At 46.4% G+C, this 13,751-nt stretch overlaps 1 protein-coding gene across 1 annotated transcript in view; it reads right to left on the bottom strand.

Annotated features, from left to right (window-relative positions):
- slc2a9l2 (solute carrier family 2 member 9, like 2) overlaps positions 1-13,751 on the bottom strand; it is a gene marked incomplete at its 3' end in the record, with an annotated part of 127,137 nt that overhangs the window by 92,947 nt on the left and 20,439 nt on the right. Inside the window, exon 6 of the mRNA XM_083939221.1 lies at positions 11,899-12,044. Coding sequence (XP_083795347.1) covers positions 11,899-12,044 — 146 coding nt within the window. The remainder of the gene's footprint in view (positions 1-11,898; positions 12,045-13,751) is intronic.

Here is a 13,751-nt window from a genome sequence, read left to right as displayed (position 1 = left end):
GGACCCTGCTCTGTACGAATCTGTATTATGTTTGGTACAGGCAAATCTTTATTTCCATAGAGGGCAGTGAGATTTAATTGGCTGTCACTCACTCTTAGCTAGTTGGATCCCAAGGTCACAGGGGAAACCCTCCAGATTATCTCATATTTAAATTTAAATGGTAGGCTAAGTAAAGTATAAACAAGAGCTTTTATTTAGAATCAATCCAGGAATGCACATGGCATTTCAACTGAATTGAAACTACTGCAAGTATTAAATGGGATCTGCAAAAAATATCCTTTGGCTTTTCCATTTAGAATGTGTTTATCATCATGATGCCTTAGTCCATCCATCACCTGAAAAACAAACATTTTTTTGGAGTTGGAGTTACTGACCGAACAGAACCCCCCAATCTCATAAAATGAAGATAGACTTAAAGCGGCTTTAGTGGCTATAATCAATATTTTTATCGAAATAATGGACATAATGTCAATGTGAAAGCCTGTGAAAGTCCAGAAAACTGTACTCTATATATGGTACGGCAAATACATTTTGCTGTTTCAACATTAAGTTGTGTTGTTATTGTGCTGACTGGCTAACTAACGTTATAAATCTTCAACAGTCAGACTTTGTCCCCACTAGTGTTGGGTTGATGTTTCTGGGCTGTAATAGCGCCAAAGTAGACGGCTGTTTTCAGCAAAAAATAAAAATAAAACCACACTGTACAGCTGCTTGTTTTAAATCTTTGTGCTAGGCCAACTGTTCTAACCTCAATTACCTTTTTTCCCTTTTTTTTCAGCAATACCTGAAAGTTTATCAGAAATTAAATTTGACGGAAATAAAGTTTTTTAGCTTCTCTTCATTATTTGCATGTGCAACTTGCACAGTGCCGTCACAATGAAGAGTCATGTTGCAAAAACAATGTATGCTCAGCTGCTCTTGTTCTGCTGGTTGCTTGTGTGTGGATATAAAGAATCCTGCGTACGGTATTGTTCAACTGCAAAGAGCCGAAAGCATACACATAAAGTACAAACACAATACCTGACTGTCTGATACCCAGTGACAAATATCTAAAATGAATTGCACTACAGTGGCATATAACAATCTATGTATTTTTTGTCCATTTACACAGCCCCCTTTAGCCAAAGGCATGTGTGGAGGGCGATATATAGTATAGATAAAGGCCAATTATGGCCACAGAATCTAACCTTACTGGTGTACGCTGTGTGGGGCATGCTAATGAGTTCCATGTCCCTGGGGAGTTCAGTGACAGACTGGCTAAAAGCCTGTCCTGGCTGTAATGCTGGAATAAACAATTTTTCCCTACTAGGAGAAGGTCAGCGGCTAAGCATGAAGGTTATAGTCATTATTATTTGTCAAAGCTTATCAGAATTTTGCACCCCACAAAGTGACACCATAGACCAGCTTCCGTTAACAGATGCCGCAGCTGAGAGGAAACCTGTTTGGGTCACATAACCAAAGGCTAGCAAAGACCGTGGTGGCACCGTGGTGGCATTATCATCGGATATGTCACAGATGTCTGTGATGCTCGTGGTCACGCCCTGAAGACCACCTTTATAAATAACCTATGGGGTCTTCACGCATCTACTGTTATGTATTCATGTCAGTCACCTCATTAGATGACTGACATGAATACATAACAGTAGATGCGTGAAGACCCTATATGATATTTATTAAGGTGGTCTGCAGGTCGAAATTATGGATGGGACAAACCAATACTTATGAATTAAAAATGAGTGCCAGCCTTGCAGAAGCTTGGACAATATGCCTGTGTGTAAATGTCAGGGCAAAGTGACAGAGGAAGAAAATAGGAGGGGAGAATTCGGTCAAATCCTTTGAAAATCAAACCATACATGAGGGGATTAACAACTCAAGGCATATTTCAGGTTCCGGGTAGGATTTCTTCTTTACTTTACTTGAAAATTAAATTGCACATTGATGTAGGGTGGACTACATTGGCTTTGAAAAAAATGTATTTTCTATTTTTTCAGGGTCAGAACATCAAAATCAAGTGGTTTAAAGGTGGCGTTTATGTTTTAGGTTTTTTATGTTTAATCCAATGCAAGAAACATGAAATCGAAATGCATATCACTGAATTAGATGCAAAGGAAAATCATGGTAAAGAAGTGGAGAGGCTTACTGTATAACATATTAATCACACCAGTAGTCAATTGTTCATGCAGTATAGACATGAGCTATATAAATTATTTAAAAAGGAGATTCATCCAAAATTCCCTGGTTTAAAAATGTATTTGCTGCTCTTAAATCATCATTGTTGGAATAACTTAGCAATTACTATTATAATTGGCAATACTGTGTTAAGCACATACTGTACATTACGGTACAAAATGTAAGCCCCAAACAAAACAGGATGTGGATGCAGTATACTTGTTTGTGACCTTGAAGTGTTATCATATGCAGACAGACAAATGCTGTACAGTCCATTGACATCTTGTCTTAGTATGTACGCAGAAACACCTGTTGCTGTGGTTAATGTACAAAGCATTCATATAATTCACGATTAAGAAGAACAGATTGGTACGACAGTATTCTATCTTCTTAAACCCAACAGCTTTTGAATACTTGTATTACTTTACTGTCTGTCAGTTGCATAACAAAACTATTTCTATTCTATTTCTATTATTTTCAAATCTGTGCAAAAAGTGTGCTTTGCCACTTAATTCAATAACAGACCTCCAGTAAAACCAAGCATGTGCTGTTGAGCTCCAAGCACTGACTGAATGTTGAGTTTTTCAAAATCGAGCAAATTCTCCAGCAGGGAAACTGTTTTTAAAAAAATAACCGTGTTCGTGTAAAAGGGGCCTAAATAAGTCGCTAAATTTGTCGCTAGTCGCTTTTTATAAATAAAGTTGCTAAGAAGGTCTGAAAAGTGTGGCAGTAACTGCAGAATGATATGTGCTTTCACATCAGAGTCTCCAAAACACCAAAAAAACATCAGAAACAGTTGCTAGATTTGTCTCTAGTCACTTTTGACAAAAAAAAAATTGCCACCAGGATTTGGAAAGAAGCCAGATTTAATGAGAATGTCGCCAGTATTTGGACAGCATTTCTCAGTCTCTTCTGTCCCAGTTAGAGCACCACATATAGGCCTGACATGTAATACAGCGTTTTGCGGGAATGCAGATATTTCTTGAGTTGAGGCCAAGTGGACAGAAAACCTTTTAAGAACGACGGGACAGCTGCACAGTGGCAGTTTGAAAGACGTGACTATGATGCTCACGTGTCTGTTTTATTGAACATTAATGTTATTATTTAACAAAAAACTACATAGTTTGGCTTAGGCAATAAAAAAAACATTGTTTGGGTAAGAAGAAGATCGTGTATTGGTTCAAAATGAGGCACGGATGCGACTACGTCGCAGATGGAAGCTGGTTTAGTTACAAAATCTCACCGTTGACTTTTGCTTTCACTCATGAACACTGGTCTCCTTGGTGAAAGTCCTGTGTTTGTTTGACACATGCACCACCCCAATCTTCTTCCTTACGTGGAGCTTGGGGCTATTATAACACACCACCGTACTTTTCTTGTTTTCACCGACAACAATTATTACAGCCACTGGAGGTTACCACCTAACAACACTATTTAAAACTTCAGTACTCAGCAGCCACAGTTTTGTGTGATATTTAAGACTCAAAAACAGAGAAGCAATCAACTAACCACTAGTTGTATTTAGTAATACACACATTTGGCCTAGCCCTAGAACAACAGCAACAGCAATGCAATTCACCCTCAGATAATAAGTCACATTAATATGCCAAAGATCAGACCCTCACACTCTCTGAATAGACACATATGCCAAAAGATAGAAGTGCATGCTGTTAATTTAGAGGAAATGCATTCAGTTATTGTTTTATTAATACAGTGCCAGAAGTAGTCAGTGAGCTAAAGTCAACAAAATATGCCAGAAGCGCTTTATCTCATTGGCTTTCTGTTCACATTACTCAATGGAATTTGGCTTTCAAAGCAGAAGTGCCATGGGCTAATGTGTGTTTGCATCCATAAAAGATAAACTGAAATTGAGCACGTAGATAATCAAGGGTGTAGATGAAGACTGTCATGCGAATGCCTCAGCAGTAGGCCAACTTGTGGCCTATAAGGTGAGAAGGGGCAGAATGGATAACATTCCCTCTAGGATAAACAAGGTGTGAGGTCTGCTGCTATCTTATTGAAACAAGGGAAAGATAGAAACAATGTGGAGTGTGAAAAGGTGAAAACTTTGTTGCTCAAGTGGCTGAGGGGGACACGCATTACAAATTTGCTCACTGCTTACTAGTGATGGGAAATCATTAAGTGCGAGTAGAGGAGTCACCTTTTTTTCTCAGGCACAAGCTCACAATTGGATGTCAAGTTAAAATTAAATGATCTGCTGGACTGCAGCTGTAGAGTTGAAGAAGTCTGCCTCTCATCCATGAGACCTCATCGAAAGTCGCTGAGGCAAGCTTACGCATGAGACTTGAGAGCCATGGTTACAGGAATAACAAGAATTAAGGTGATGATTGAAGGACACGTTTGCCATCCCAGGTCGTATTGAAGAAATGTAAAGGAGGCAGGACAGGCCAGGCAAGGACAGGGAGGTGGAGCATAAGCCAGCTAACAATGATGGCACAGGCTCCAAATTACCCAAATAAGCCGACTGTACACTTGGGGCCCTTTTTATTAACTGTTAATATATCCCTTTATATTCCCATCTTTACCAAGGACACTGTAGACTGAGTGCTTTTACTGAAGTAAAAGATCTGAATACTTCTTCCATCTCTGCTGATTTTACATTTCATCTCAATGATATTTAAGTAAAAAAAAAAAAAAACTCTGACACCAAATAACGGGTTTGACTGTGACAGATTTAAAGCCTCTGTATATTTGGGCTGTTTCATCTGTAAAAATGCAAAGCTTTTAAGACCCTCTGTGGTTCACGATGTCTGTGACATAAAAATTGGGGGCAGGGAGACCTGTTAACAAAAAGATATACTGTAATGCTAAAGAAGAGTTCGGGTTGAGTGGAACAGAGATACAGCAGAGCCCTCTCCATGAGAACATCTGATCTAAACTGTCCACAGTACACTTTAGCCCCACAAGTCCACAGACTCCCTTAAAAATCACATGATGAATTATTGAGTGGGAGAATTCTTGAACTTTGTTATAAATTGATAGCTTTTCTATATAAAATATATGACAAATAATCATTAGACCTTTGTCGAGTAGCATATCTCCTTAATAGAATGGCAGAGCCAGTAAATGGGTGTAATGAAAGCAAAGGGAGTGAGTGGAAGAATGAGGGTGAATGAATTCAGTTTGAGCAAAATAAATGTCACTGATGAACTGGGTTGGGTAGCAATAATAGGCTTCATCATTAATGGGGGAAAAAATACATTCTCTAAAATGTGAACAGAGACACTTTTACGCACGAGGAACAGAAAATCACTTTGGAAATTGATATTCTGGTAATGAGGCACATCCCGTTTTGATCATGTTCAAAATGTCATGCTTACGTCGCAGAGAAATCATCATAATCATATCTGTGTACATCATGATATGATAAAAAAGCTCTATGTGGGAGCCCACTCCCTTATACAGATCAAATTTTATAAGAACAGCTGATTTTAGCCGCAATAAATGTCACAGTCATCTCTGCCTCACACTCTGCACCTGCTTCAATCTGCCAATCAGACACACCCCTCTCATCAACCCAACTCCACTCACCTGTGCTCTCTGCTCTGGCTGTATTTAAGCCCCAACTCCACACTCACTCATTGCCAGATTGTTCTCGATGCTTGCACCAGACTCTCCAGCGTTACTCTGCCTGATCTCCCGGTTTCGACCCAGCCTGCCTCTGACTATCCTGCCTGACCGATCTCCTGGAAACCACCTCAGCCTTCCGTCCCTGACCACGATCCTCGCCTGTCCCCTTCTGGATTCTGCCTGTCGGCTCCTGTGGCTAACTGGTGGTTACCTGGTTCAGCTCTTCAGAGTGAGTGTAACTCAAGTCTCCTCTGTGGCTACCTGCAGCGGCGTGACTCTGATTATTCCCTGCACCAAGCCAATAAAGTTTGTTACCAACGATACCTGCCTGTATTTGTGCTGCTATTGGGTCCCAACCAAACCCGTTACAGTACAATCTGGCCATGAGTGTGGACCCAGCGCACAACCCGGATCCACTGGCTCGCCTAGACCGGGTGGAGACCCAGCTCCAGCACCAAGAGGTGATGTTAGCCTCCACCACGGCTAACATTCAGGTAGCAGCAGCTAACCAAGAGCAAGCGCTAGCCACGCTATCCGCCCAGGTTCAACAACTCACCATTACACTCGCCCAGTCCATCCCTCTGGCAGCTCCCACGAGTCATCCTCCTCCACAAGCTCCGGTATATCCAGCTCCGGTATATCCTGGTCCCGTCCTTGAGCCTCGAGTGGGAGTCCCAGAACGCTATGCCGGGGATCCAGAGGGTTGCAATCCATTCATCACAAACTGTTCAATCCTCTTTGCTCTGCAACCTCACACCTTCGCCTCCGAGGAAGCAAGGGTGGCGTTCACGATAAATAACCTGACTGGTCGCGCTCGGCTGTGGGGAACAGCCGAGTGGGAACGCCACACACCTGCTTGCCTATCCTTCAACGCCTTCTCCACCGAGCTCCGCAAGGTGTTTGGTGTAGCATCCAGAGGTCCCGACGCTTCTGGGGGTCTTCTGGGTCTCAGACAGGGAGGCTGCTCGGTGACTGACTACGCCATTGACTTCCGCATCCGGGCTCGGCGGAGCGAGTGAAACCAGGCGGCTCAGGTGGACGCTTTCCTGCTTGGACTGGCCGACTAAATCAAAGATGAGCTGGTGTCCTACGACCTTCCTGCCTCTCTCAACAATATCATCGAGCTGGCTTCCCGTGTGGACAGACGGATTCAAGCCAGACAACGAGAGAGACGTCAGGGACGAGGGGAGGGGCTTCCGACTCCTCGTTCTCCAGCTCCTGCCAGGTCACTAACTCCGCCCCCCAGCACACTGGGGAGGGATTCTGAACCCATGCAGATTGGCCGGGCCAGCCTAACCCCACAAGAGAGAGAGAGGCGCCGCATAGGAAACCTCTGCCTCTACTGTGGGCAGCCCGGACACTTCGTTTCCAGCTGTCCAGTAAAAGATCAGGCTCACCAGTGAGGAAGGAGGTCCTGGTGAGTCACACCTCTAAACCCTCCTTCGCTTCACGTCCCCTGTGCCAGGTTCAAGTACTGCTACCCCAAGGCTCTCAGACTCTTGCCACACTCATAGACTCTGGTTCAGACGCTAACATCATCGATAACAACCTAGCACTTCAGCTAGGCGTTGGTCGAATTCGCCTGCCAGTTCCTGCTCCCGCCAATGCCCTGGACGGTCACCTCCTGGGAACTGTCACCCACCATAATCCACACATTGACTGGACCACGGGGGCGATCCTAGGTTTGAGTTCTACGTGTCATCAAGTCTGCCTTAAACAAGCCACCGCTCCTCAGTCATCTACCTGCTCCAGCCCTGCTCCAGATATGTCGGGGGTCCCCGCTGAATACCTAGACTTCCGAGAGGTCTTCAGCAAAGCAAAGGCAACCTCTCTTCCCCCGCATAGACCCTACGACTGCGGCATCGACCTCCAGCCTGGTTCTGTTCCACCCAGGGGTCGCCTGTACTCTATATCCGCCTCTGAGAGAGAAGCCATGGACACTTACATCAATGACTCATTGGTCGCAGGCATCATCCGACCCTCATCATCTCCAGCAGGGGCGGGTTTCTTCTTTGTGGCTAAGAAGGACAAGACGCTCCGCCCCTGTATTGATAATCGAGGACTAAATGACATTACGGTGAAGAACCGTTATCCCCTGCCCCTCATCGCCTCAGCGTTCGAGCTCCTGGAGGGAGCCACCATCTTCACAAAGCTCAACCTACGCAATGCCTACCACCTGGTCCGGGTCCGAGAGGGAGACGAATTGAAGACGGCATTCAACACCCCTACCGGCCACTACGAGTACCTGGTGATGCCTTTTGGCCTCACAAATGCTCCTGCTGTCTTCCAGGCCCTGGTGAACGACGTACTCAGGGACATGCTCAATAAGTTTGTCTTCGTCTACCTCGACGACATCCTGATCTTCTCCCGTTCCATAGACGAACACATCCACCATGCCCAGAGGGTTCTCCAACGCCTTCTGGAGAATTCTCTCTTTGTAAAGGCTGAGAAGTGTGAATTCCACGCTACGTCCGTCTCCTTCCTGGGGTACGTCATAGGGAAGGGGACCATCCAGATGGACTCTGCCAAGGTCTCTGCTGTCACCTCCTGGCCCACTCCAGACTCCCGTAAGCAGCTTCAACGATTTCCGGGCTTTGCCAACTTTTACCGGAGGTTCATCAGAGGGTACAGCACGGTGGCAGCCCCTCTCACAGCCCTCACCTCCTCCAAGGTGCCCTTCCAGTGGTCTTCGGCCGCCAATGAGGCTTTCCTGTCCCTGAAGACACGTTTTACAACAGCCCCCATCCTCGTAATGCCTGACACAGAACGACAATTCGTGGTTGAGGTGGACGCCTCCGACGTGGGAGTAGGGGCTGTCCTGTCTCAGAGGGCCGCCATCGACCAGAAGCTTCACCCCTGTGCCTTCTTCTCCAGGTGGTTGACCCCGGCCGAAAGAAACTATGATATTGGTAACAGGGAGCTACTAGCAGTGAAGTTGGCTCTGGAGGAGTGGCGTCACTGGTTAGAGGGGACCAAACTGCCGTTCCTGGTGTGGACGGACCACAAGAACCTGGAGTACATCCAGTCAGCCAAGAGACTGAACTCCAGCCAGGCCCGGTGGTCTCTCTTCCTCACCAGATTCAACTTCTCCCTCTCATATCGGCCCGGGGTCCCGCAACGTCAAACCTGATGCCTTGTCTCGGCAGTTTCAGGAGGAGGAGAAGGAGGCTCGAGAGCCTGAAACCATTCTCCCAGCTTCACGCCTCATCGCCACACTTACCTGGGAGGTGGAAGAGAGGGTCAGAGCTGCCATCCAGGACCAGCCTGGACACAGTTCCTGTCCACCAGAATGTCTGTATGTTCCACCTGACCTCCGGTCCGAGGTCCTCCAGTGGGCTCACAGCTCCAACCTCACCTGTCACCCTGGGATCCAGTGGACGAAGGAAGTTGTGCAGCGTCGCTTCTGGTGGTCCACTCTGGCTGAAGATACACTGAGCTTCGTCAACGCCTGCCCCACCTGCAACCAACATAAACCCACACTCCAAGCTCCTGCTGGTCTTCTGCACCCACTACCGATACCTCATCGTCCATGGTCACACATCTCCGTGGACTTCGTCACCGGTCTACCACCGTCCAACGGCAACACCACCATTTTGACGGTGGTGGACCGGTTCAGCAAGATGGCCCACTTTGTGCCCCTGCCCAAACTCCCTTCTGCCAAAGGGACTGCAAGACTGTTGCTTAAACATGTTGTCCGCCTCCATGGCATCCCAGTAGACGTGGTTTCTGATCGGGGCCCCCAGTTCGCCTCTGTTTTCTGGAGAGAATTCTGCTCACTCCTGGGGGCCACTGTCAGTCTCTCATCAGGATACCATCCCCAGTCTAACGGTCAGACGGAACGCAAAAATCAGGAGATGGAGACGGCACTCCGTTGCATGTCATCCCAATCCCCCTCATCTTGGTCCGAACAGCTCCTGTGGGTGGAATACTCGCACAACACCCTGACCAGTTCCGCCACAGGCCTCTCTCCCTTCCAGTGCTTCTATGGCTACCAACCACCTCTGTTCCCGACCCTGGAGAGAGAGACTTCTTGTCCGTCCGTCCAGGCCTTCATCCACCGCTGCCGCAGGACCTGGATCCGAGCTCGAGCTGCCCTCCTCAAAGCCGCTGGACGCTATGCCTCTGCCTCTAACCGCCACCGCTCCCAGGCTCCAGAATATCAGCTTGGTCAAAGGGTTTGGCTCTCCACCCGTTCCCTTCCCCTGAGGGTGGAGTCAAAGAAGCTGGCTCCTCGCTTCATTGGTCCCTTCGAGGTGATCAAGATCATCAATCCCGCAGCGGTGAGACTCAAACTCCCCAGATCTATGCGTGTTCATCCCACCTTCCACGTCTCCAGAATCAAACCGGCCCGAGAGAGTGCCCTGGTCCCCGCCATCCCACCTCCTCCACCTCCTCGTTTCATTGACGGAGGCCTCACCTACACGGTCCGTCGTCTCCTGCAGTCCCGCCGACGTGGGAGGGGCTTCCAATACCTGGTGGATTGGGAGGGATACGGCCCCGAGGAGAGATCCTGGGTTCCTGCCAGACACATATTGGATCGCCACCTTGTCAGGGACTTTCATCAGCGTCACCCCGATCAACCCGCCAGAAGCAGTTACATCCCCAGACCACGGACTCCACCTTCCCAGCCACTCCATCGATGTGAACAATTGGATGATGAGTCCGATAACCCACCCTCGGATGCAGATGACGCATTCCCTACAGTCAGGGATGAGGGGATGGAGGTGGACGTCTCTGACGAATATTAACCCTCCTCCGGACCCCCTCCACCCACCCGGCTCTGCATTGGTTTGTTTGGGTCGCCAGGAGTCGCCCCTTAAGGGAGGGGTTCTGTCACAGTCATCTCTGCCTCTGCACCTGCTTCAATCTGCCAATCAGACACACCCCTCTCATCAACCCAACTCCACTCACCTGTGCTCTCTGCTCTGGCTGTATTTAAGCCCCAACTCCACACTCACTCATTGCCAGATTGTTCTCGATGCTTGCACCAGACTCTCCAGCGTTACTCTGCCTGATCTCCCGGTTTCGACCCAGCCTGCCTCTGACTATCCTGCCTGACCGATCTCCTGGAAACCACCTCAGCCTTCCGTCCCTGACCACGATCCTCGCCTGTCCCCTTCTGGATTCTGCCTGTCGGCTCCTGTGGCTAACTGGTGGTTACCTGGTTCAGCTCTTCAGAGTGAGTGTAACTCAAGTCTCCTCTGTGGCTACCTGCAGCGGCGTGACTCTGATTATTCCCTGCACCAAGCCAATAAAGTTTGTTACCAACGATACCTGCCTGTATTTGTGCTGCTATTGGGTCCCAACCAAACCCGTTACAATAAATCGATCCAGCGTCCATAATTATTGCTCTATCTGGTGGAGAGATAAACCATTGCAACTGATTTCTACACATGGGCACTTGCGGGTGTCACCAGTCGGCTACACATTTACAAGATAATTTTCCAAGCCAGTTCCTGACTTTCCAGCCACAAGGAGCGTGAGCCAGTCACAAACCTGCCACAGCCCCAACATGGACGTATGAGATTTTAGTGGCCGATGATCCTCAAAGCAATTTCAGTCAAAAGCAACTGTACTTGGTTATTTGTCTAAGACAAGATGAAATGTTACAAAAAACAGTGTGTGTCCAGCACACACAAACATATAAACTCTCACACACACACTCACATACATGCGCTCCCTGAAGAGAAATGAGGATAAAAGGAGTCTGGAGACGTTGGGTGACATGCATTGTTCAAGTTTGTCTAAAGAAAAGCAGTGTTCTGTCTGAAACCTCCACCTTGGTGCAATAAACAGATGTGATTATAAGAGCCATGCAGTTTCAGAGCCATTATTTTCTGTAGTTTGATTTGCTCACCTTTGGCTCAACACCTGCCCTCTTTGGCTTGGAGATGTGTGTACATCTATTTATTAAAGTCATCCATGCCATATAAAATCAATAAATTGTTTCTACAATCTTTTCATCTGCTCCACTTTATCGTCCTAATTTGGATTTTCTGACTCCAGTGATAGAAAAGACTCCACAAAGCTTAATTTAAACTCCAGGCTTCAAAATATCATCAGAAATGTAAGAAAGGTAACATCAAAGATATTATTTCCCTATGTTTTCTACAGTCTACAGTCTCTAACATCACTGACCTGACCCAGCATCTCGGGCAGCCCCAGCACTTGTCCCGTAAACACTCCCAAGCATATCAGGATGGAGTTGAACTGGCCAATGGAACCTCGGATATGTCTCGGCGAAATCTCTCCCAGGTACATGGAGAGGGCGCTGAGCGCTATACCTGTCATAAAAACACAGCATGTTAATATCTTGTTATGGAAAGGAAAAAACGACTTCTTAATGTTTAATGTGATACATAACCACCCTAAACACTTCAAATTAAAGAGGGAATATCACTATTTTCCCCTCACCTGAGAATGGAAAAACTACACAAGCAACTGCTATGTATGGGTAAACTGTGATACCAGAAGAAAGCTTCCCTCTGTGTTTCTTTTATCTTGAAAATGTATGTCTGAATTGTTTCTGAATCTATATTGTGCATTAGAAATGGTAAGCATTTACATTTAGGGCGCACTCGCACTGTCCATCCGTACCGTGCCCAAGCACGTTTCATGGCTAAAGTCTAGTTCGTTTGACCAGTGTGAGTGCAACCGTACCGCGCTTAGGAGTGGTAAGGTTGCACTCACACTGGTCTGTTTGAGAGAGGTGGTCTTTTGTAAAGCACGTTTGCACATGTACGAGCACGAGTATGCGCACGAGCATGTGCACGTGTACGAGCGCGAGGCCTACGGCGGTTCTGACGTTAATTTATGTGCGCCTGTTCAGACATAAAAAAAAAGAAGGACGGTCCATTCGCAGTCATTTAAAACGATGGCGGCGAAAGGTTCACGTTGGTGTGATGCGGAGGTGGAGCGTTTACTGCAGATTTGGTTGCATGAAAATATTCAAAAACAGTCGGACAAGACGCAAAAAAACTCTGAGGTCTATGGAAAGATTTGTAAACAAAGCGACGCATCGCGATGACGTCGATCAATGCGTGTGACCTGTTATGGTGTGATGACGTATAGGCCCGGGGGGAGAGAGGGGGGGGGGGGACAAGTACCCTAAAGCACGGGGCACGGTACGGATGGACAGTGTGAGTGCGCCCTTAATCCTTAGACAGCTTTTTTGACATAAACCAATTTGTCAAATTTCAAATTGTGATTGTGCTCTGCGGTGAATAAGTCTATTTAGGTAACACATATCGATGCTGAGCTGGATGTTGTTCCTAAACATTCAGACCACAGACTTACTAGAGGGTGGATGTAGCACTTTTGTAGCACACAGTTTTACCAATCAAGAGGTGTGTCAGGAGTCAAATGCCTATCAGACTTGCAAAATATAAACCACAATTGCTATATCTGTGTCTGTTGGTTAAGGTTTCTCTAATTTTAGTTATTTCCTGTTGTGTTTTGAAAATACTCACCTCTTGTCTTAAGTGCGAGTTAAGGAGTCATGTTTTTCCACCTGTGTTTTCTACCCACTCTGCTTATTTGTGTTCGAGATCATTCCCGATCATGGAAGAAGTGCACTATATAGTGTGTTTGCCATTTTGTAGGGGTGTTCGATTCTCAGTGGTTAATTTCATTCCCTATATAGTCCACTATTAAAATCCCCATAATGCAGAGCTAATTTGAGTGTATATGAATACCCTTCATTTTACTCACGTATACGACAATGTATTTCCAAATGTTTTCCCAGAGGAGAAGAAGAAGCAGAAATTCCAGTGTAGTGTCTGATATCTCGTTTGTTCATCCCTTTATAGATCATTATTTAATAAACACAAAAAGGGAATAGTGACTGAGTAAATGAGGGAAAACCGAACACAGCACTCGTGTAGTTGGTCTGTGTGCTCTCCTCTCCTTGTGCCCATTCTCCTTTGTTCCTCCGTGTTTTATGTTCCAGCCTTTCTTCTCATGTTTTTGTTTTTTTGTGTTTTGGACCCTGC

Source organism: Echiichthys vipera, assembly GCF_963691815.1.
Source record: "Echiichthys vipera genome assembly, chromosome: X".
NCBI lineage: Eukaryota > Metazoa > Chordata > Actinopteri > Perciformes > Trachinidae > Echiichthys > Echiichthys vipera.
This window is presented reverse-complemented; position numbering and strand designations above follow the sequence as displayed.